This window comes from Typopeltis vanoorti, chromosome 25 (assembly GCF_054136105.1).
Source record: "Typopeltis vanoorti isolate ZY-2024b chromosome 25, IOZ_Tvanoo_1.0, whole genome shotgun sequence".
In the NCBI taxonomy this organism is placed as follows: Eukaryota; Metazoa; Arthropoda; class Arachnida; order Uropygi; family Thelyphonidae; genus Typopeltis; species Typopeltis vanoorti.
Window position 1 is genome coordinate 63774028 of NC_143573.1, and position 24834 is coordinate 63798861.

The 24834-nt window shown below is 36.0% G+C and overlaps 1 protein-coding gene across 1 annotated transcript in view; it reads left to right on the forward strand.

Annotated features, from left to right (window-relative positions):
- LOC150092799 (uncharacterized) overlaps positions 1 to 23437 on the forward strand; it is a 28282-nt gene extending 4845 nt beyond the window's left edge. The window contains exon 3 of the mRNA XM_090414624.1: positions 17280 to 23437. Coding sequence (XP_090270750.1) covers positions 17280 to 17491 — 212 coding nt within the window. The 3' untranslated portion in view covers positions 17492 to 23437. The remainder of the gene's footprint in view (positions 1 to 17279) is intronic.
- Positions 23438 to 24834: the final 1397 nt, after the last annotated feature.

Sequence of the window (24834 nt, forward strand, 5' to 3'; positions counted from 1 at the left end):
TCCCATATCTCGAGTTCCGAAAAATCAGTTGTTTCTTAATACACAGTCTCTTTGCTGAATTTCCGCTATTAAAATACTACTGCAAGATTTAAAGTAAAATAGAGAAAAACAATATATATATATATATATATATATATATATATATATATATATATATATATTCAAAACATATCAAAAGCCCGCATCGAGTGATGCAAAACTAAAATTTGAAAATATTGTTCTATCCGAAATAAAAATTTCTTTAGGGAATAAAGTTGAGTCTTCATTCTAAAGGAATTTATAATGCTAAGTCATTTTCCTCTTTTAACTGAACATTACTTCATATATATGACTATACTTTTCATTTTCAATCCTCTGCTACAACTTCCAAACAAGATACATTCATCTGAGAGTGCAACAGTGAATTGTGGCTAACGGAAATGAGTCAAACACGGGACTTGACACCTTTCATTCTTTGCATTTGTTATGCATACTTGATGGTAAACTGGTGGCTGTCATGTAAAATCATAGTTAAGTTTGTATTAATTTCATCCTGTGGTTAAATAGATTTTCAAATGCGTTGTGCTGTTTTGTGTATCCCGTAAAAAAAAAAAAAAAAAAAAGACTAACCCAAAACCCTTTGAAATTCTTTCTTCAAGAAAATAGGCAAGAGAGAGACAAATCTTGTGAAATATTTCTAGGTAATTACAGGTTATTTTCATTGTGAATATATTTGTAAATAATATTTCAGTCAAATAAATGCGTATTTGTAAACTTAAATGAACAACTTGATATTGTTGTGTTATGCAAATTTAAATAAGAACACATATAATGTAATAAGAAATAACTATTTATTTGTGCTAGCAAAAGAATTTTCTAAAAAGAAATCGTTAACGGAGAGTTCCAAACCCAAACACAGGATGTCACACATAGGCACGACAAAATTGCGTTTCCAATTCAACTGTACGATGTCACTTTGGACAGAAACCGTGGGAAAAACATAGCATGACCCCTAGTGCGAATGAAATTAACGAAGAGTTCCAAACGGATAGAAACCTAAAGGAACAAGAGTCAGCTACATTTTCAACAGCAATTTTGTTCGTTCAGATCTTGTGTTTGTGTGTGTGTGTTGTAATGTGAATATATGGTTAAAATCATCTATTTGGAATATCTATTTGCATTCAGAAGACCCATTCTGGAGAAAAAGTAAGTTAATCTAAATTATCATTAGAATTTTTCTAGACTACGTACAAAAGTTCTTGTAATCCATTTAAATCTCCGTTTTTTTTTTTTAATGCCATTTAGTGTTTCATTCAAAAAAGAACTCATTTTTATCTCTAAAGGCTGACGCCATCTGTTGATTCTAAACTAAAAATTCCAATAGCCAAAAACTTTTGTAATAAAGATAATAATTAGAAAAAGTAATGAAGTTTAAGATATTAAAATTTTCGACAATCAAAATAATCGTATGTGTTATGCATATGAGAAAAAAAAAGTGTGCGTTTGAGGGGACAGCAATATTAGTCTACTATAATTAATTATTCAGAAAAGGTCAAATGCTGCCGTTATCGCTTGACTCTAAACGAAAAATTCCCATATTCAGTAACAGGAATGAAATACCACAAATCTATATTAGAAAATTCGTTCTGCTAACTATACACAACCAAAGACAAAACGTGACGTCAATGACAGATGGGGGCCCAGCAAAATTCCAAACACACCATACTCTATCTTATCTCTAACCGTCACCCACAATACCATACGCGATGTCACTGTTTACTTATCTCCAACCATCACCCACAATTCCATGTGTGAACGTACACACAACAGGATGTCACAGACAGATGGGGGCCCCGCAGCGAAATTCAATACTCTATCTTATCTCTAACCATCACCCACACCATTCACTTAACTACATCTCACAACAACCCATATCCATGACAGTGACGTCGCTTTCCCCCATTTACCCTGCCCTACTTGGTTTAAAGTGTCCCACCAATCACGGCACGAATCCTTATCCACTAATATATCTTCCTTTTCCATTCAAATCAATAATATCACTTATTTACAACTAACAAAGGACGTCACTTATCTACATCTGATAATAACACATCCAGGACACTGACATCTCTTCCCCTATTCACCCTACCCCTATTTGGTTTAAAGTGTCCCACCAATCACGACACGATTCCTTATCTCCAACCATCACCCACAATTCCATACGCGAACAAAACAAACATGACGTCAATGACACATGATCCCCAGAAAAATTCCAAACATTCCACACTCATGATGTCACCCACAGCATCACACACAATGACGTCAATCATGTCACGATTCCTTATCTTGTTCATAGTGGTTTACATAGTAATACTGGAAGAGAGCTGACAGAGTTGTTGTGAGACAGCTTTCTCAAACAGCCTGCGACAGAAGGAACTCGAAGTCAAAGAGCGTTGGGTTACAATAATAACGATTGCCGCAGAAGGCAATGCCTGTTTACACCTCGTCGGTTGCAGTGATCATGCTATACTGACTTAGGACTTAACGAATTATATGGATGTTCCAATTAGTAAGGAATAGATGCTGAAAATTGAGTCAGGGGAATACTATGTTCAGTCTTCATATCCCTTTCTATGTTCAGAAATTAATGTGCAGCTGTAAGAAACAAGAGTTATGAAGTACATAAATGCCAGGTATGAAAGAGTTGGTATATGAAAAAATATTGGCTAAGCAGGTCTTCCCCTAAAAAAGATTTCTTTTTCTTTATGTTGCAAGTAAAAGAAGAAATATATGTGGAAGGATAACTTTACTGAATGCTTCTTTCTGGAGCAGAGGCGATCATTCAAAAAAAAAAAAAAAAAACACACCCACTTTGCTATAATCCATCGGTCTGGTTTAACGTACAGTACAGTATTCAGTATTAACAGACGGGCGTGAGGTTCTAAAGCAGTTGCATAACCTGGACAAAATTCACTATGGAAAAATGGGATATCATCAGGTACGCTAAAGGAATGTTCATTTGAACTGTTGGACATGACCTGGTTCTACAAGTCTCAGGAAAAAACATCACATAGGAATGGAAAGAAGGCTGATGATCCCATTATACAAGGGTAGTGTAAAAACGTGTTAACTACCGTCCTGTCATATCTGTGGTGTGGTGCTGAAGATTTTATAGAAGTTGGTGAGACTTATAAACAGAATTGGGTTAACTGTCAAGAATGGCATGAATTTATTAAACGGATTCTGTATAAGTAATTACTCATATTTCATAATAATGTTTTTCTTGTAGAAAGGCTTATACGCTGGTTAAACATGATAATTAACTTAAGGAATTGACAGCGTACACTAGAAATATAAATTAAATCAACTTTAATTACTTTCCGATATTTTGCCATCTAATGGGAACTGAAGATAAAGACACGTGTACGCAAGTACTACATAACAGCAAATGAGAAATGAAGCGAGGAAGCTACCGTTTTCCTAAAGAAGTCCTGATGGTGCCCCTGGCGGGCTATATTAGGTGTTTTCCTGGCCTTTGGGCTGAAGTTCTGATAAATGTTTCCCAAATTTGGGGCAGTCTCATGCATCCAAATTTGTTGAGGTTTGGCATGTTCCTAAGGGCCGAGGCTGATTTCCATGAATAGTCTTACATATCTGATCTTGCTGCGGTGTATTACTGTGGCTTTCTTCCACCTTATTTTGTGGCAAGTATCCAGAACATGGTCTGCAAGCCAAGAGTGGCTCTACTGCTCTAATCGGATGTAGTCTTTGTGTTCTGAGATTTGCTGTACTGCCTGTTTGGCCAAAGTAGGACAATTTACAGCTGCAAGGGACCTGGTATATACCAGCTCGGTCTAGAGGAAGTGATTGGTCTTTAGTGGAGCAGATAAAGGTTGCCAATTTTCTATATGTCTGTAACAAGTGGTCAAGTCATGATTTTGTTGATTTTTTCCGAGGTGCCTCGGATGTAGGGAATGGTGATGGATTTAGAGTAATCTTTTTTTTGTAAAGAGGGGGAGGTGGAATGTGGATATCTTGTTTTAGTATTTTTTGGGGGGAGGGGGTAGCCATTGGCTGATAAAGTGTTAAGGATGTGATTTAGTTCAGTGGTTAGGGCTTTGTCATTTGAACAGATTAGTTTAGCCCTGTTGAATAGTGTCTTAATAACCCCATATTGTTGTGGGGGGGAGGGGGGATTGTTGGTGAATGTATCTGCCTTTCTAAAAACCCACATGTATGGGTGGGTTTTCTAAAAACTGAGAAAATCGAGGTACCATCAGGTTGGTGGGTGACTAGTGTCTAGGAAGGGGAGGCTATTGTCTTCCTCTTTTTCTAGGGTGTTGGTTAAGTGTGTTAGGAAAGCGAGGAGTGTATCTGGGCCATGCGGCCAAATAGTGAACACATCAAGAACGTAACGAAGCCATATGCTAGGTTTTTGTGGGGCAGAGTTTAAGGCTTTCTCTTCAAAAGTCTCCATAAAGAAGTTGGCCAAGGGTGGGAAAAGTGGTAAACCCATGGCTGTCCCCTCTATCTGTTTGTAGAATTTTTCCTGCCAAATAGCCTAATATCAGGAGGAAATTTAGCTTGGATTAGCTCTAAGGTTTCTTAGATGGGGACATTTGTGAATAAGGAGGACACATCAAAACTGACCATTATGTCATTAAGATGAAGTGTAAGGTTTTCTATACTGGCTTTGAAGTGGGCTGAATTTTTTGTGTGTGATGGTGTTGCCACTAGTGTGAGAGCGCTTTGGCTAAATATTTAGCTAGATTGTAAGTGGGGGAATCAATGCCATCCACTATGGGACGTAATGGCACATTTTCTTTATGTATTTTCGGGAGCCCATATATATGGGGGGGGGTCTAGAGTTATATGGTTTTAGTCTGTTAGTGATCTCCACAGGCCAAGAAGTGACCTTCTTAAGGAGCCTATGGAGTTTTCTAATTTGTGAGTTGGTGGAATTGTATTCAATGGGGAGATAGGTAGCTCGATCTAATAGTAAAGCCTTAAGCTTACCTGTGGTCAGTACCAGGTAAGCTTAAGGCTTGAGTACCACAGTGGTGTTCCCCTTATCTGCTTTGGTGATAGCTATTTCTTTGTTTTTCATTTCCTGTAGACTTGTATTCATTAATGGATATGTTGGTTTTTGGTAGTTTTGCTTTTGTGAGAACACAAGCTACATCCTATCTAATATCGTTGGCGACGTGGTTTGAAAGGTGGCGCATCCCGCGTTCAATCTGGATCATTAATTCCTCGGCTGGTAATTTCCTAGGAGCAATGGCGAAGTTGTGACCACGTGACAGAGCGTTGAGTGCTTCAGTTTTCAAGATAATTGAAGAAAGGTTAACTACAGTGTTTGTTCGTAGTTTTGGTTTGGACGTAGAGTTCTTTTTAAATTTATCAAACTTGTTGATATGTCGACTCCATATTCTTTCGAATTCTTTATTTGTTGCAGTGCATGAGACGTCATGTAGAATTGACCAAAGTTCGTGATTTAGCTTATTTGAAAGCTCTATCTCTAGCGCTAAAATAGCTGTTTACGTCGGCTAACCGCGTGCGTTAATTTGCTCCCGTAGTAAAACCTGGCTCGCCCAGTTATAGATACGGAGAGCTTTTTGTGAACAGAAAGTCTTAAATTTTACACAATTTGGGATTACCTGATTATTTCGGCAGCGTTTTAACTGTCCCAAATTTGGGAAACATGCATCAGAAGAATTTCAGCCCAAAGGCCAAGAATACCTAATATAGCCCACCAGGACTTTAGGATGTTATGTAGTACTCGTGTGCACGTCTTTATCTGAAGTTCCCATGAAGATGGCCACGTGACGTTGCCGAAATATCGGAAAGTATATATTAAAGTTGATTTAATTTATATTTCTAGTGTATGCTGTCAATTCCTTAATTATTAATTATCATAATAAAGTTTTGTCTGAGCTGGATAAGGGGAACAGGTTTCAGAAAGTGGTGTAATATGTAGGGATGAGCCTGCAAGATTTAAGGTGACCAGTGGTATTTCCCCATTAATAATATTAAGAAATACTTGACAATGTAAAGACAGACAGGCCATTCACGATGCCACTGATATGCAGCACTTACAGAACAACAAATTAGTTGAAATTGTGGGCTGCAATATTAGTTAATATGCCGTATGCAATCTAGCATGATGAGATGAGATTGCATGCGGCATGTTATACTGGGAGAAACTGATAGGGCCAGAACAGGGCTCGTGGAGTAATGGTGGATAAGAAATTCAAAGGTTAATATAATCTGAATTGTGTTTGTAATCAATTATAAGCTAATTAGGATGTTGAAACAAACAATGCAGTGAAAGGATAAGGCCAATCTGCCTCTTTATAAGACACACCTGGACCACTGTGTGCAATTGTTTCCTGGGTTCTGAGGATCAAGCTGTGGAGAGGATGCAAAGATACCTGGATTATGAGAAGAAATTGAAAGCATGTGGGCTGCAGACTGGTAAGCAGGAAAAGAAAGGTGATAGGATAGATCTATAAACTTCTGAAAGGATGTTACATAAGATATCGGTTGACGAATTTTTCGTTACATGGAAGTCGAGGGGACATCGTTGACGTTCAGTTTGCATGCTGGTAAAGGAGTGAGAGCTAAATCTTTCTCTCTCCCAGAGAAGTGCCAAACTATTTGCCTGTTGAAGCAGTGAGTGTAGTTAATGTGTTAATCGGTGGTATCCCTTAATTCCTTCGATGTCTCTAGTAATAATATTCTCAGATCACTTTACTGTATTTACTCGCTAGAAAAATACTCATCATCCATCCATGAAAAAGAGGGAACATTGAATAGAAGAATAAAAAAAAGTTGTGGTATATTGCTTTTAGGTAATCTATATGCAAACATTATCAGCTACTGTGGACCTAGAATGTGAGCCCTGACCCCATCTTCTGTTAGTGCTAGGGTAACTTTATACCACATTCTTGAAGTTGGAGAATTTAAAATTTATTCAATTTGCTTTTTATTCCCCCCCCCCCAAATGCAATGCAGGATTAAATACATTATTTCATGGAGAGGTGATAGTTCATATGAAACACTACCCTGTATTTATGACCCCCAAAAAATTCACTCCTCTGCCTCATAGTGGAGCATGGTACATACTGTATATGATAGTCCCACCTACAAACCTGCCAAATAGTTATCAATGTCACTTGCTTCCCCCCCCCCTCCACAATGATAACTTCCCCTATTTTCAGTAAAAATTCAAACATTGTCTTTAGTTTCAATATCACATCTTGATTTATCAATTCAAATTTCCCCCACATGCCATATTTAAATTATTCATCTTTACTGTACGGCAGGGCTGCAAGGAAAAATGTACAAAAAAATTAATAGTATTTCCCACCCACCCACCCCCTCCTTTGGGGCATTTAGCGAATACTTAATGCAGCAATTCTCAAACCAGTCTGGCTGCTGTTGCTTGACATACTAGTCACACATCTTTCATTAAAAAAAAAAAAATCTATAGTACTATACACTAGAAGATACTGCATAAATCACAAGAACAAATAGCCCTGACAATTTGTTCTTGCCACAGTACTCAACTACCTTCACCAAACTTTTTGGGCTAATATCAACAGCTTCTACAAAAGATAAAATACTACCCATTTTCACAAAGCATCACCATACTGTATAGCTGGCTGGGTAGACATAATAAGATAGCTAAAGGACTAAACAAATATAACCATCAAACCACAGTTTAAACTAGCATTTCTAACCTCAGAACAAACTCCATCCTCTCTCACACAGTGATGTTTAACCTACAGCCCAGGCAGAAAGTGAACTAAAAACATTTTGAATTTTGTTATTTCAAGAAGTATAAGCATGTGGAAATGTCGTTTGCATCCATAGCATGGCCGCCAGATGAAAGAACGTTCTAAGTTCGATTCAGATATCTCTAAAGGGGAAAATGACAGACTATTCCTCATTCTCCAAAAGTTAGATGGGGCTAAAACAGCCTTGCCCACTCCCTCAGCAGAAGAAAAGACGTTAGCATTTTTTTATTTGGATTTCAAGAACTGTGTACAGCAATACCCCGCCTTATGATGATCTGCTTATAAGACATTGCATTTGCTCATTCAAGGTTTTACCGACATTGATGCTCCCGTGAAACAACTGGTTCGTCAACAGCTGTGTGAAACAAAAAATTGAAAACTAGCCCAATGGTTCCAGTCTCTCACAACTTCAGAAAGTCATCAACAATTTCAAAGTGGACTTTGTAAGGGCCAAGTGCAGCAAGCTTTCTCCTGTCCTAATGGCAGTTGTGCCTTCCAGTTGCTTGCCAAGGCTATGGGATGCAACTTCTGTCCTTCCATGTTTCCACCTTTCACATACTGATCGTGCAATGACAACATCTCCCAGACAACCTTTTGGTATCCATTTTTTCCCCCCTCCAACTCTCACACAGACAGCCTAGGAAGAATTCCTATCCTTCCTCTAACTATCCACAGTATGCTTCCTTTGAAATTTCAGCAGGACATCAGAAAAAAAAAAAAAAATCCTTGGCAGCTTGATACCAATGTCTCCTGATCATATTAAAAGCTTGTGCTCCAGAACTCGCACTTATCTTGCATCATCTCTACAAGTTCATACTCATTTGGCATTTATCCCAGAACCTGGAAGCAAGATTTTTTTTTTTTTGCCCATTCCATTCCCAAAATAGGAGAGGAAGCACTGTATGCCTTTTGCTGTTCTTGCACTAATAAACCATAAACTAATCAAACAGGGAGATAAAAGTCAGCCATCAAACTATCACAAATAATAGAAACAGTGATCAATAGCCAACTATTTGCAGACCCACCAGTTACTTAAAGATCGTCAATATGGATTCCACAGCTGATCTCCTCACCCACTTTTGGATGCAAGCCATAGAAAAGTTCAGAGAAACTCAAGGGGTCACCCTTGATATTTCTAAGGCATTTGATTCAGTGTGGCCGGTGTACCCCAGTGCTTAGTACTGTCACCTACACATTAATGATCTTCTCTCCCTGACATTCTATTTATAGATTTGCTGATGATGGTACTCTCCACTTCTCTTTCATTTTCAAAACCTTGTAGTGCTCAGGTAACTCATGCTTCAAGATTTTTAATATATCTCCTAAACACTGATCTTTATCCATTCCCAAGTGAGATGAGAATAATCTGGTGAATTTTAATGCAGTCCTGTCTCATTTATAAAAAGACTATTCCTCTTGCCAAACAGGATCACTTTTCTCTACTTGGGTTAACTCTCACATCCAATCTATTCCAGCATGAACACATCAAGTCCATAGCTTATTCTTCAGCCTTTAAAAAAACTTGGTATTCTTTTCTGCTCAATTCCTGATGCTTTATAATGCTCAAAACCATCCAACCTTAGAATACTGTTCCCACATTTGGGATGGTTCACTTAACACTTCCCTCAATGTTTGATTGTACGTATAAGCAAGCAATTTGCTTAATTGATGACTCCATCCCCACCATCTCTCTCCAGTTTCTTTTCCATAGATGTTGCTACATTACACCTGTTCATGGGTACAGGAAAGTGGAGGGATTGTAGCAACAGGACCCATGAATGAACATGAGCAGCTGCCAGTCAACTCCAAGCTCATCGAGCCAACTTCTCATACTCTGCCTTCATTTCTTACACCTCTGCTCTTTGGAACAGTCTTTCCCAATGACTACAATCCTCGGGTTTTCAAATTTCCTCTCTTACTTGGGGGAGATCTGACTCCTACCAGGCTCGTCCCTCGGGTGGCAGATGAGGGAAACCCCAACAGGTTGCTCCAAATAAAGAATAAGGAGTCGTGGACCAAAGGATGCAGCAGAGGAGTGGCAAGCCGGCTGCATTATTCTGCCATTCAACCCTACGAATCAGGAGTCTCCACTGTGTCAAGAGAATATTACTGCGTCAGGAAACCGACACGACTGATCCTAGAAGTTTAGTATGTGGTCAGCCAATAGAGTTTTGCATCTCTTAATTTTAAATATAAGGACACTGTTAAAACCTGGGAAAATAAATTTGATGGAAAAAGAACTTACTAGGATTACATGGGACATTATAGGCTTGGCTGAAACCCATTGGACAGGAGAAGGAGTTATAAACTTAAATTCAGGAAAACTATTCTACTCGGGCAGAGAGGACAATATACATAGAGAAGGAGTCGCCATTTTACTGAACAATAGGCTACAAAATGCAGTCATGGCCATAGAACCACATGGCCCAATAATGATCACTATCCGATTAAAAGGTAAAGAAAAAAAATGTTCACGTTACAATAATTCAAATCTATGCCCCTGATCAGTCACATGAAGATGAAGAAATCGATACCTTCTATGATAAGTTGCAAGATCTAATAGACAAGACCAAAAAGAAAGATATATTAATAGTGATGGGTGATTTTAATGCCAAAATTGAGAAGTTTACCCCAGGCATGGAGGATGTGATGGGCAGGTTTGGAGTTGATAACAGAAATGAAAGAGGAGAAAGAATATTAGAATTTTGTAAAGCAAACAATCTATTTATCTGTAATACCCTTTTTTTTCAATAGACCTTCCCACAAATATACATGGACCTCACCAGATGGTACAATAAAGAACTGTATTGATTACATTCTAATCAAACATAACTGAAAATCATCAGTGCAGAATGCTAGAACTTTAAAAACTCCAGACTTCGACACTGATCATGAACTGCTTGCAGCAAAAATTAAACTAAAATTCAAGTATCGTAAATCACAAGCTCCTATCAACAAAGTGGACCTGTCAAAACTGAAAGAGAAATCTATGCAAGATAACTATCAGACACTAATAGGAAATGAGTTTAGAAAATTTTCCTATGACAATATAGAAAATACATGGAATCAAGGTAAAAAATTGCTACAAGTACTGCAAGAAACATACTTGGTATAACATCAAGACCAAATCATGAATGGATAACCCCTGAAATTCTAAATACTTTAGAAGAAAAAAGAACAGCAAAGCATATATTAAATATAAAAAATACAGAAGAAAATAAACAACATTATAAGAATCTTAAAAACAAAAGGGGTGCTTAAGGGTCAAAGCTGTATAACTGAGAGGAGACCTCCACATAGCCTTTAAAGGAATGCAGAGAACCGACCAGGGCTTCTGACCTAATGTCCAATCCTCACCTTCTCGTGGTGCACCCTGTTGGGTATCTACTTTGATACTGAACGAACGAGGATGGGCTGGCAATTTGGGATTTAGCCGACCAAATTGTATTCTTATTGGTTAAACCAAAATAAAAAATGATGGTACAACATGACAAAATTTCATGCCGGCTGGGGCGTCGCCCGGTTAAACAAGGCCCCCGTTGTTTTCGCCAGGGAACCAGGGCGAACAGCGAAAAGTCAGCTACTGGAACAAATTTGAAAATACACCCCAACTCAACATCACCAGAGTTAAAGATCGGTACTATGAACATGAGAAGCCTGAATGGCAAAGAAATGGAGCTAGCTGAGGAATTAGATGAGTATAAGATTGACATAATAGGGGTGACTGAAACAAAAAAGACCAAAACTGGTGAGATCTTTCTGAGCAATAAATACAAAATGTTATATTCAGGCAATGACAATCAAGGAAAAGAAGGAGTAGCCATAGTATTCAACACAAAATACGAGGCTAATCTTCTTGAATGGCAGTCAGTCTCAAGTAGAGTAATGTAGGCAAATATGAGAATGGGGAACTGGACAATGAGACTTATTTGTGCCTATGGTCCCACAGAAGGTTCTACTAAGGTAGAAGTGGAGGAATTTTTTGAGGCTTTAGAAAAAGCAACTGACACAATGAAAAAGGAAAAGTTAGTCCTTTTGTTGGGGATCTAAATAGTAGAGTAGGAAATGATTGTGAGACATACAAAAATATTTTGGGAAAATTTGGAGAAAAGAGTAAAGCTAATAATAATGGCAAATATCTGTTGGATTTCTGCTCAGGACATGGACTGGTTATTACTAACACCATGTTCCAACATAAAAATGTGCACAAATTCACATGGAGAGAAGAGGCTAGGAATAAGAAGAGTCTCATTGACTATGTTATTGTTGATAGTGATGTTTTCTCCCTGGTGCAGGACACCAGAGTGTACCGAGGATTTGAAATTGGAAGTGATCACTATTTAGTCTTGAGCAGGATAAAACTGAATTTCATATTGAAAAGAATAACATGTAAGAAAGTTTTAAAGCGAATAAAAGTTGAGCAGCTCTCAGATGTGAACTGTAGACTAAAATACAGAAATATTATTGAAAAGAAAATGAAAGAGTTTGAGAACAGGAATCAAACCTTGGAGATTCAGTGGCAAACTCTGAAAGAAACATTGATTGATTCTGCCAGAGAGGCATGTGGTGAGGTTGTGTGCAAGGATAAAAAAATCAGAACTCCCTGGTGGACACAGGAAGTTAAAGAGGCAGTGAAGGAAAAGAAGAAAGCATATCAAAAGTTCCTGGCAAATAAGTCAGCTTTTACTCTTACAGAATACAGAGACAAATGTAAGAAAGCTAAACAGTGTGTAAAACTAGCTAAACAAAAGTCATGGGAGGACTTTGGCAAGAATATAGAAAATAAATATCAAGAAGGTGGCAAAATATTCTGGAGGTTGTTGAAGAAGCTTAGGAATGGAGGAAACAGTGCTGTAAAAGGAATTAGAGATGATAAAGGTGAAATGAAAACAGGAGAAAAAGATATCCTTGAAGTATGGAGTAATTACTTTGAAAAACTGCTAAATGAAACAAGCAGTGATGACAGCACAGTGATAAAAAACACTGACCAGGCATGCAGTCAGGAATACATATCCATACTTGAAGTAGAAAAAGCCATCAAAGGCTTGAAATGTGGAAAGGCAGCAGGAGTAGATGATATTCGACCAGAAATGCTGAAGTATGGTGGTATAAGAGTCTTACAGTGGCTGCACTGCATAGTTCAGAAAGCCTGGACAGAGGGACGAATTCCCGATGATTGGAGTAGAGCTCTCATAGTACCCATATATAAAAAGGGAAATAAAACTGAATGCGAGAATTACAGAGGTATTTCCCTACTGAGTGTTCCTGGCAAAATCTATGCAAGTATACTTGAGAAACGATTGAGAAGAATTGTGGAAGAAAAGCTTGGTGAAGAACAAGCTGGATTCAGGCCAAATAGAGGCTGTCAGGATCAGATCTTCACTTTATGACAAATAGTGGAGAAATCATGGGAATATAACAAAGATCTGTTGTTTAACTTCTGTTGATTTGAAAAAGGCATATGACAAGGTGCCAAGAGAGAAGCTATTCAATACGCTGCAGTTATATGGTGTCAATGGGGCATTATATCAAGCAATACTTAGTCTTTATTGAGTTGTGAGTCAGCAGTTAGAATTGAAGGAAGTACAGGAAGATGGTTTAATGTTAAATCTGGTGTGAGACAAGGATGTACATTATCCCCTCTGTTATTCATTATCTATATGGATCACATTATGAAGGAATGTGATATTAAACCTGATATCAAAACTGGAGATGTTAATGTCAGCTCTTTGCTTTATGCGGATGATGTTATACTTCTAAATAAATCCGCTACAAGTCTGCAAGATTCTCTGACTAAATTGAATAGCTGTTGTAATAGATATGGTATGAAGGTCAGCAATAAAAAGACAAAGACAATGAAAATAGGCAGAATAATTGAAAATGTCAACTGTGTTGTGAATGGAGAACCTGTGGAACAAGTAAAACATTTCAGCTACTTAGGCACAATTTTTACTGAAGATGGTAAACTAAATATAGAAATAGACAACAGAATCAGCAAAGCTGGTATCGTGGGAAGTCAATTGAATAAATTCATATGGAATAAGAAAGAAATTAGTCGGAACACTAAATTAGCTGTATATACAAGACTGTGTTCAAACCAATTTTAACTTACGGATCTGAGAGCTGGGTCAGAAGTAAAACACTTGACCAAAGACTAGAGACCGCAGATATGAGAGTCCTGAGAATGATTAGAGGCGTGAACAGATGGCATCAATGGCAATATCATATTAAAAATGAGGATATTAGGAAAGAACTTGACATTGTCAGCATCCAGGAATGCGTTAGCAGAGCTAATCTCAGATTGTATGGTCACTTAAATAGAATGGGAGAGGAAAGATTAGCAAAACAAGTGTTCTCTGCCAGGTTGGCAGGAAAACGACCCAGATGAAGACCAAGATATAGGTGGATTGATACGGTACAAAGTGCCTTAGACGATAGAAATATAAGATCTGATAATGTTGGAGTCTTGACAAGTAACAGACTGATTTGGAGGAAAATTGTAGATAGGAAGTTAGTGATGATGTAATTTTTTCATGTAGTACTGTCATATCCTGTACACCCCTTGAGGGTACATGGCAGGAATTTGATGATGATGATGATGATAAAAACAAAATTGATAAAATGTGCACTTCTGCCAAAAATAACTGGTTGGAGGAAAAAGCAAAACTGTGCGAAGAAGCTAATAAAAGTATACAAAATTATCAAAGAATTAACTAAGATCTATAAAAATAAACCATTAACAATGAAAGATAAAAACAATCTAGAAGCTGGGTCAATACAAAATATTAAAATAATTTGGAAGGACTACTATCAAACATTATTTCAAAAAAGAACAGGAGGAGGAAAGTATAACAGAAAAGATGATATATGAAAAGGCCACCATAACTCTAGCAGAAATTTTAAATGCAATAAACCAAATGAAACTTACAAAAGCTACAGGTAAAGATGAAATATCTATAGGACTATGGAAATATGATGGCAAGGAAACTGTTAATTTCTTAATGAATTTATTTAATCAAATTCTTTATACTGGAGTAATCCCAACTGATTGGAAAACAGGAATTATTATACCAATTCACAAAAAAGGAGACAAAAGAATATGTGAAAATTATAGACCCATAACACTCTTAAGTCATAGTTATAAACTATTCATTTGAATTATACAAAAGTGCTTACAGAAAAAAATCATAGAGGAAAACCAAGCAAGATTCAGGCCACATAGATCCACCATAGACCATATCTTCACCATTAATAATATAGCAGAAAAATACTGGGAATACAACCTGCCCATATACTGTTGTTTTATAGATTTTAAGCAAGCCTTTGATTCAGTTAATAGAAACAAATTGATCGCTATCCTAAAAAACATAAACATGGATTCAGATATTTTAACATTTATTACAAATTATTATGGAGACACCAAAGCTTTTGTTAAAATGAACAACATTAAAACCGAGGATTTCAGAGTCGAGAAAGGTGTAATGCAGGATGCCCTCTCTCACCTCGACTCTTTATCATCTTCCTAGAAGAAGTCTGTAAAACCATAGCTGATGAACCAGGTGTAAAAATCAATGGTACCAACATTAATCACATAAAATATGTGGATGATATCATTATTTTAGCAGATTCTAAACCACAGCTAGAAAAAACTATTAATATTTTAAATGACTCTTGTATAACTTATGGTATGAAAATAAATCATCATAAAACAAAAATAATGAAGATAGGTAGAGAAGAAGAAAATATTTCTATAAATCTCGAAAATCATCTGCTGGAACAAGTTAATAAATATGTTTATCTTGGCAATCTTATATCTAATAACCTCAACAATATGGAAACAGTAAAACACAGGCTAAACCTAGGTTGGACCAACATGAATAAACTAAACAAAATACGGAAAAATAAAAAAATCCCAACGAGTCTAAAATTAAAATTATATAAAACAATTATTATCCCAATGGCTACTTATGCTTCAGAAGCTTGGAGATTAACTCAACAACCAATCAAGAAACTTCAAGCATTTGAAATGAAATGCCTCAGAAAAATTAATAACACCCACTGGATGGAACACAAGCCTAATGATCAAGTCAGAACAGATTTAAACTTCCCAGATAATATAATAGACACAATCATTAAGCATCAACTGAGATGGTTTGGTCATATTCAGAGAATGGCCCCCCCCTCATAGACTCCCATATTTAGTTCTGAATGGATATATAGGAAGAAAAAGACCTAGAGGCAGACCAAGAAGTACTTGGATAAAGTTGCTGAAAGAACATTCCCATCTACCCAGCTATAGGGTCATGAATGAGATGGCTAAAGATCACGATAAGTGGAGAACCTTTCTTCTTAGTGGACTCAAGCTATTATCAAGTGGATGAGATGATGACTTATACACATATGGCACTATCACATCAATAGGTCTTGTGTCCTATATATAGAGCAGATATACATAGCATTTATATATATATATATATGAGTTTTGTTTGGTAAATATCTGTATTGAACTCCATTAAATTTTTGAATATTTTCAATTTTAGATATATTATATTTATTTATTCAGCTATTGAGTAGTATTCCTTTTCTAAGGTGAGTATTTAAATGCAAAATTATGGTATTTTATAAAAAAACAAAAAAAAAACATGAAAATAGAAACTTTCTTTTACATCCAACACAGCAATTTCTTGAATCATTCTGTGCAGACTGCAAAACTAATGTAACTGTGAATATTGCCCATGTATGGGAAAGGTTGGACACTATTGCTCTATCACATCCTAGGGTGTATAAAATCCATGTAACTGTAACATTTACTTTAAAAACACAAGAAATGCATCCACTAACATCATTATGTTAGGACTGGCAGACTATGCTTTGGACACTGCTTCACATAGAAGAAAACCAGTGTGCTATATAGCAAGTTGTTATGATAGTGGAGACTATACCCAGAATTAGCAATGGCTATGAAATGCTAAGCTTAAAGTATAACTATGTTAATCTGCCAAAAATTCAGGGTTCATCTTAAGATCAACTTCAACCCCCCCCCCCCCCAAGAAAACTGCCATTTATACATTAGAGAGTACCAAAATTTGGGACTATCTTTTGTCTGTTACAACTTGAAATGGGGTGTAACATGTAGTGTTCTGAAATTCAGTAAAATATAAGCCCAGTTAATGCATGTTTGGATGTTGGAAAAAAAAAAGAGATGAATATCATAAACACTATCTCCACTGAACTGTTGCAGAAATTCATTTACATTTAAACACACTTTGAATATACCTCCTCCCCCACAAAAAAAAAATTATTTAAAGCCATAAAAATAGCATTATACACCTTTAGAGCTTAAAATGTTCCAACTACTGATTAGGTTTTAAAATAAAAACTCAAGTATGCTGAAAATGATTAATTTTACGAAGTATAAATGATTTCACTCATTATGAAAGCATTCTACAAATTGTTCTTGTGTAGTCACATTAATATTGCTTTTTCTTTCCCTCCTCACAGATACTCCACTAAATATTACCTGGGGCTGTGTTCGTTCTTCATCTGCCCCACAATGCTACAGAGATACCAGAAAAGATAATGATAAAGAAGTGTGTCTTTGCAATAATATAGATCTCTGCAATAACTCTGAAGCACTGTTCACTGGCTCCTTCATGATTTTACTCTTGACTATATTTTGGATCATATTAAACCAGTTAGTGCTCACTACATGAAGAGTGTATTTCACAAAGATAGTAGATTTCAGATATCTTAATATTATCTTATCATGGATTCAAAATTGCTAGTATCTAAGAGTCTAAATTATTTTATGTGAACCAAATACTGAAACATGAACATATCAATTTACACAGTAGGTTACAAAAATAAAATTAAATGTATTATCAGCTGTCAATGTACTCAATATCTCTATGAGAAAGTCTAAATTTATTATGTTGTTCTTACTACTTCCTGTTACTTATAGATTACTTTTAGACTAAACAAAGAAATGCATATATATAATATACTCAACAAAAAAAAAAATTAAGGAAAAATTTTCATTCATCCATATGAATAATGGGACAATTCTAGTAATCTAAAAGTACTAGGTAAACTATATTAAAATATGCCATTTCATGAATAAATAACTACACTACTTTGAAAAATCTATTGTATAAATTAATCATTAACTATCTCAAAATAAGTTACATCAAATATGATTAAAATTTATTTATTGTAATTAAAAACAGTTTACACAATTTGTAGCTTTTGTTGTGATCTAATCATCAAAGTCCTGACATGCACTCTCAAAGGGTGTACAGGATATGATAGTACTACATGAAAAACTTACATTGTTACTAATTTCCTATCCACAATTTTTCTCCAAATCAATCTGTTACCTATCAAAACATCAACATTATCAGATCTTATATTTCAATCTTATAAGGCACTTTTTACTGTATCAATCCACCTATATCTTGGTCTTTTTCATGCCAAGACAGCAGAAAACACATGTTTTGCTAATCTTTCCTTTCCCATTCTGTTTAAGTGACCATACCGCCTGAGAGTAGCTCTACTAACGCATTCCTGGATGCTAACAGTGTCAAGTTCTTAGCTAATATCCTCATTTTTAATATGATATTGCCATTGATGCTATCTTTCATGCCCATAATCTTCTCAGGACTCTCATATCTGCGGTGTCTAGTCTTTGGTCAAGTGTTTTATTTCTAACCCAGCTCTAAGATCCATAAGTTAAAATTGGTTTGAACACTGTCTTGTAATTTAGTGTTCTGACTAATTTCTCTCTTGTTCCATATGAATTTATTCAATTGACTTCCTACTATACCAGCTTTATTGATTCTGTTGTCCATTTCCATATTTAATTTACCATCTTCACTAAAAATCGTGCATAAGTAGCTGAAATGTTTTATTTGTTCCACAGGTTCTCCGTTCACAACAGAGTTGACATTTTCAACGATTCTGCCTATTTTCATTGTCTTTGTATTGCTGACCTTCATACCATATCTATTACAATAGTTATTCAATTTAGTCAGAGAATCTTGCAGACTTCATACCAGATTTATTTACAAGTATAACATCATCCACATAAAGCAAAGAGCTGAGATTAACATCTCCAATTTCGATATCAGGATACCACTTTCCTTCATAATGTGATCCAAATAGATAATGAATAACAGAGGGGATAATGTACATCCTTGTCTAACACGAGATTTAACATTAAACAATCTTCCTGTACTTCTTTCAATTCTAACTGCTGACTTACAACTCAAATAAAGACTAAGTATTGCTTGATATAATGCCCCTTTGACACCATATAACTGTAGCGTATTGAATAGCTTCTCTTGGCACCTTGTCATATGCCTTTTTCAAATCAACAGAAGTTAAACAACAGATCTTTGTTATATTCCCATGATTTCTCCACTATTTGTCATAAAGTGAAGATCTGATCCTGACAGCCTCTATTTGGCCTGAATCCAGCTTGTTCTTCACCAAGCTTTTCTTCCACAATTCTTCTCAACCATTTCTCAAGTATACTTGCATAGATCTTGCCAGGAACACTCAGTAGAGAAATACCTCCGTAATTCTCACATTGTTTTATTTCCCTTTTTATATATGGGTACTACGAGAGCTCTACTCCAATCATCGGGAATTCATCCCTTCGTCCAGGCCTTCTGAATTATGCAGTGCAGTCACTGTAAGACTTTTTATACCTCCATACTTGAGCATTTCTGGTCAATTAATATCATCTACTCTAGCTGCATTTCCACATTTCAGGCTTTTGATGTCTTTTCTACTTCAAGTATAGATATTTATTCCTGATCAGTGGTTTTTACTACTGTGCTGTCACTGATTGTTTCATTTAGAAATTTTTCTAAGTAATTACTCCATATATCAAGGATATCTTTTTTTTTCTCCAGTTTTCATGTCACCTTTATCATCTCACTTTCCTCCATTTCTGGACTTTTTCAACAATCTCCAGAATATCCTACCACCTTCTTTATATTTATTATCTATGTTCTTGCCAAAGTCTTCCCATGACTTTTGTTTAGCTAGTTTTAAACAGTGCTTAGCTTTCTTACATTTGTCTCTGTATTCTCTAAGAGCACAAGCTGACTTATTTGCCAAGAACTTTTGATATGTTTTCTTCTTTACTTTCACCGTCTCTTTACATTCCTGTGTCCATCATGAAGTTCTATCCTTGCAGACAACCTCACCACATGCCTCTCTGGCTGAATCAATCAATGTTTTCTTCAGGGCTTACACACCGAATCTCCAAGGTTTGGTTCTTGTTCTCAAACTCTTTCATTTTTTCTTGAATAATGTTTGTGCATTTTAGTCTACAGTTCACATCTGAGAGCTGCTCAACTTTTATTCTCTTTAAAACTTTCTTACATGTTCTTCTTTTCAATATGAAATTCAATTTTATCCTGTTCAAGACAAAATGGTGATCACTTCCAGTTTCAAATCCTCTATACACTCTGGTGTCCTGCACCAGGGAGAAAACATCACTATCAATTATAACATAGTCAATGAGACTTCTCTCCATGTGAATTTGTGCACATTTTTATGTTGGAACATGGTGTTAGTAATAACCAGTCCATGTCCTGAGCAGAAATCCAACAGGTATTTGCCATTATTATTAGCTTTGCTCTTTTCTCCAAATTTTCCCCAAATATTTTTGTATGTCTGACAATCATTTCCTATCCCCAACAAGGACCAATTTTGCATTGTGTCAGTTCCCTAAAGCTTCATAAAATTCCTCCACTTCTACCTTAGTAGAACCTTCTGTGGCACCAGAGGCACAAATAAGTCTCATTGTCCAGTTCCCCATTCTGATATTTGCCAACATCATTCTACTTGATATTGATATTCAAGAAGATTAGCCTCATATTTAGTGTTGAATACTATGGCTGCTACTCCTTTTCCTTGATTGTCATTGCCTGAATATAACATTTTTTTATTTACTGCTCAGAAAGAACTCACCAGTTTTTGTCTTTTTTGTTTCAGTCACCCCTATTATGTCAAACAGGTACTTATCCAATTACTCAGCTAACTCCATTTCTTTGCTATTCAGGCTTCTTATGTTGATAATACCAATCTTGAGTTGGGGTGTGTTTTAGGATTTGTTCCAGTTGCTGACTTTTTGCTGTTCATCCTGGTTCCCTGTTGAAAACAATGGAGCCTTGTTTAACTGGGTAATGCCCTAGCCAGCATGAAATTCTGTTATGTTACCATCATTTTATATCATGGTTTAAGCCAATAAGAATACAATTTGATCAGCTAAATTCCAAATTTCCAGCCTATCCTCATTCGTTCAGTATCCAGGTGGACACCTAACAGGGTGCACCACAAGAAGGTTAGGATTGGACATAAGGTCAGAAGCCCTGGTCAGTTGTCTGCATTTCTTTAAAGGCTATGTGGAGGTCTCCTCTTAGTTATACAGCTTTGATCCTTAAGCACTCCTCGCTGTGATCTTTGATAACATAATAATCCTATAGGATTTGTTTGGAATTGTTATGTTGTGAACTGATTTAAAAAACCAAAAAATAAGGAATTGTCTTGGAAAATAGAATTTCCAATCTGAGTAAATGCTCAGATTCAATTCTTCAGTTTATTGCTTTGACATAAATGAGCAATTTTTTCTTTGAAGTGCTCCATAAAATCTATGATCATTGTCGCACTGTGAATGCACCTTTGCAAACAAATAACATCTAGTTTTGAATGGAATCACAATTAAAGAAATAATCCCCAACCCCCCAAAAAAGTGGGCAAAGAAGGTTGCTTTACAAAGTGGCATAGGTAATCCGAAAAATGCACTTGAGAAAAATATGGTTGTAGAAAAGACAGTACACAAGATCCCAACTACTGATGCAAAAGTTAGTGTTCAGGGTAATGCTGAAAGCAACTAACTATGCATGTATTACTTCCATCCTAAACAATAGAATCTGAACTTTTGCTAAAAGGCCTGTGATTCTCACTGATGCTACACAGGAGCAGTTAATTGGGGTGGGTTCTAAAATATGGTTTCAAGATGTTTCATGTGCAGGAAAATTCAAAGAATAAGGGAAGATATTCAGATAACTCTACAAGCCTTTTTGTGAGAACATTTAAAGAAAACCATGTATACAAAGATAAAACTGTGTTCAGCTTTCAGCATGCAGTAGATGCCACCATATAAAAAAAACAAAACAATTGGTCTCTGTAAAATACAAGGGCATGCTGAAAAGTTGTGTGAAGGAACTGAGGGAACCATGTAACTTGCACATTATTCTACATATTCCCCACAAAGTGTTATACACTTGTTACAATGCTGCTGTATCATTTGAAATCCTCTGAAAAAAAAAATCTTGTTGCACAAACGAGTCCTCAGCTGAAGATACAACTTCATCTGTGGTAAATTTTGTTCCTTTCAAGTGTTTCTTTAAATTTGGGAATAGGAAATAATAGTCAGATGAGACCAGGTCTGGCAAATAAAGAGGGTGAGGCAGACACTGAAAGTCTAAGTTGCATATTATCTGTTGGGTTTCATGAGCAGCTGCATTGTCCTGCAAAAGCAACACACTTCTGATCAGTTTCTTGTATTGTTTTTCTTTCAGAGCTGTTGTAAACTGCTGCTGTAACAGTTTCACCTTTTTTGAGGTACTTGGTAAGGATTACATATCTATATCCCCAAAGACAATGGCAAGAACCTTCCCTGCTAACTTTTGGGTTTGGAACTTCTTTGTGTCTCCACTCCAGTGACTGTTGTTTGGTCTCTAGGTCAAGCCATGTTTCATCAACAGCCACAATACGAGCCAAAAAAGTTGCACCTGATTTTTCAAAATGACCCAAATCCCTTGAGATGACAGCACACATTCTCTCTTTTGGCTGGCATTCAAACATTTGGGGACCCACTTCACTGAGAGCTTCTACATGTCCAGATGTTGGTGGATAATGACTAACTCATTCCTCTGGATATCCCCAGAGTCTTTGCAATATTTTTGGCTGGTATTCTTCATCATCAAGGCATGCACTGCATCTATGTTTTCAGGCACGATTGTTGGAAGGTCATCTTAAAATGGGAGGGGGGGGGGAGTCTGTTGTCTTAGGATGCCCAGTTTTAAACTTCACCACCCATCTAGCAACCGTTGGATATACTGGGGCACAGTCCCCTAAAGTCTCTCACAAAGTTTGGTGAATCTCATTTGCATACTTTTCTTGCAGTACAAAAAAACTTGATGGGCCACACCTGTCTCTTTGAATTTCTTCAAAACCTCTGACATGTCTTCTTATATATCCTAAAAGAAGAAATTATTACAATTTGATAAAACATTGTGGTCAAAGGGCTTTAAGATATGCTTCTTCTTGTGGTTATATCAGAAATTTTCATGTATTAGTAGTGAAGAACATAACAGCTGTAACTCTAAACTACATCCCTGGGTTACATTTTTTTTTTTTTAAATTCACTATTTGTCAGTTAAAATTCTATATCCTTTCATTTTGGGCAAGCTGAGACTACAGTTGAAAGTTATAGTCTATAAGTTATAGGCTGCACATTTTGTATGATGAAAATACACTGTGCTCTCATGTATAAATTTTTAAGTGGTAAGAAAAACTTTTTTTATAATGGAATGTAAAAGTGATATTAATTTTTGTTTATAAACACTGTCTTAAAGCAACAAGCCCATGTCTTTGAATTTCTTCAAAACCTCTGACATGTCTTATATATCCTAAAAGAAAAAACAAATTATTAAAAGTTTGAAAAACAGCTTTATGATATATTTTGAAACAGCAGTAATTCCTTCAAGGTTGACTAATGTATTTACAATGGAATTGGTAATACTTAGTATCCGAAGTAATATCTAATTTGATGGCAACTAAATATAGCAATTATCCAAGAAGGCTAACTTTACTAGGAATGTAACTCACATGAACACAATATATTTTAGGAATAAAAACAATTGCATTCCTATATGTTAAACTACACTATTATCTTTACTTCCCATCTTAAATAACCTAGAAGCAGTAGTGACCTATGGATGGAGACTTTTTACAGTCAAGTTATGGATGTGAATGTTGGAATATGAAGGAAAAGAATAGTGCCTTTTGAGATAAGATATTGAGTTTTGTACATTGAAACATAGACAGCCAGAAAGGTCCTGGAGAACATAAGCAGGATTTTACTGACAGAAGAAAGTTGAGTACTTTGGGCACATAAAAATAATGGAAGGAGTGTGTCAAATATAGTCGTAAGTGATATAAAGCCTCAAGAAAAACTGAAATTTGATGACCATTATACAAGAAATCTACTCTATACTATAAAATGATAAGCTGAAATTGGAAACGGATGTAGGCTTTTAAACAATGAAAATAACAGTACGTATCAGTATTCATTACTGAAATTAGCATAACCGGCTTATCAGCCCGGAACTCCTGGGGGGGGGGTTGCCATAGACACAAGGGTGGAAACCCCCTTTCAAGCCTTCAAAATTCGAGTCATCAGAATTCAAGGAGAACCAGCCTGGAACTCGGGAGATTGGTGCCATAGGCGTCAGGGGACAGAGTCCCTCTAGTATACAATAAAATGCTAAAGCTCTCTAATACACTAGAGTTTTAGTATATGCTATTCTATATAACTGACATTAATGATAACTGATGGATAATGTGAATGATGCTGTTATATATGATCAGATGTGTCCATTTGGAAAGCAGATTGAGTACAGCCTTATTAGAAGATGTGAAAACTTTATTCACAGTTAAACAGCTTTTAGGACTATTACCAATCCCAAGTTATAGAGTGCATCTCCATTTACAAAATCTAAGACAAGAATTTACATCTGAAAACTGTCAACAAATACATTTTGCAATTTCAAATAGCACATAAATAAAAAAAAACCATAGATTATGCTTAACTAAGACATTTTAGGAGTTTTGCATTCTTAACTAGTGCCAAAGATATAAAATCAACAAATATAATTGCAATTTTATTCATAAAAAAAACATAAAATAACAATAAAATACTTTTCTGTTTGCAACAAAATTGCATGTTATGGCTGATCAAGCATTTTAATTATTATTT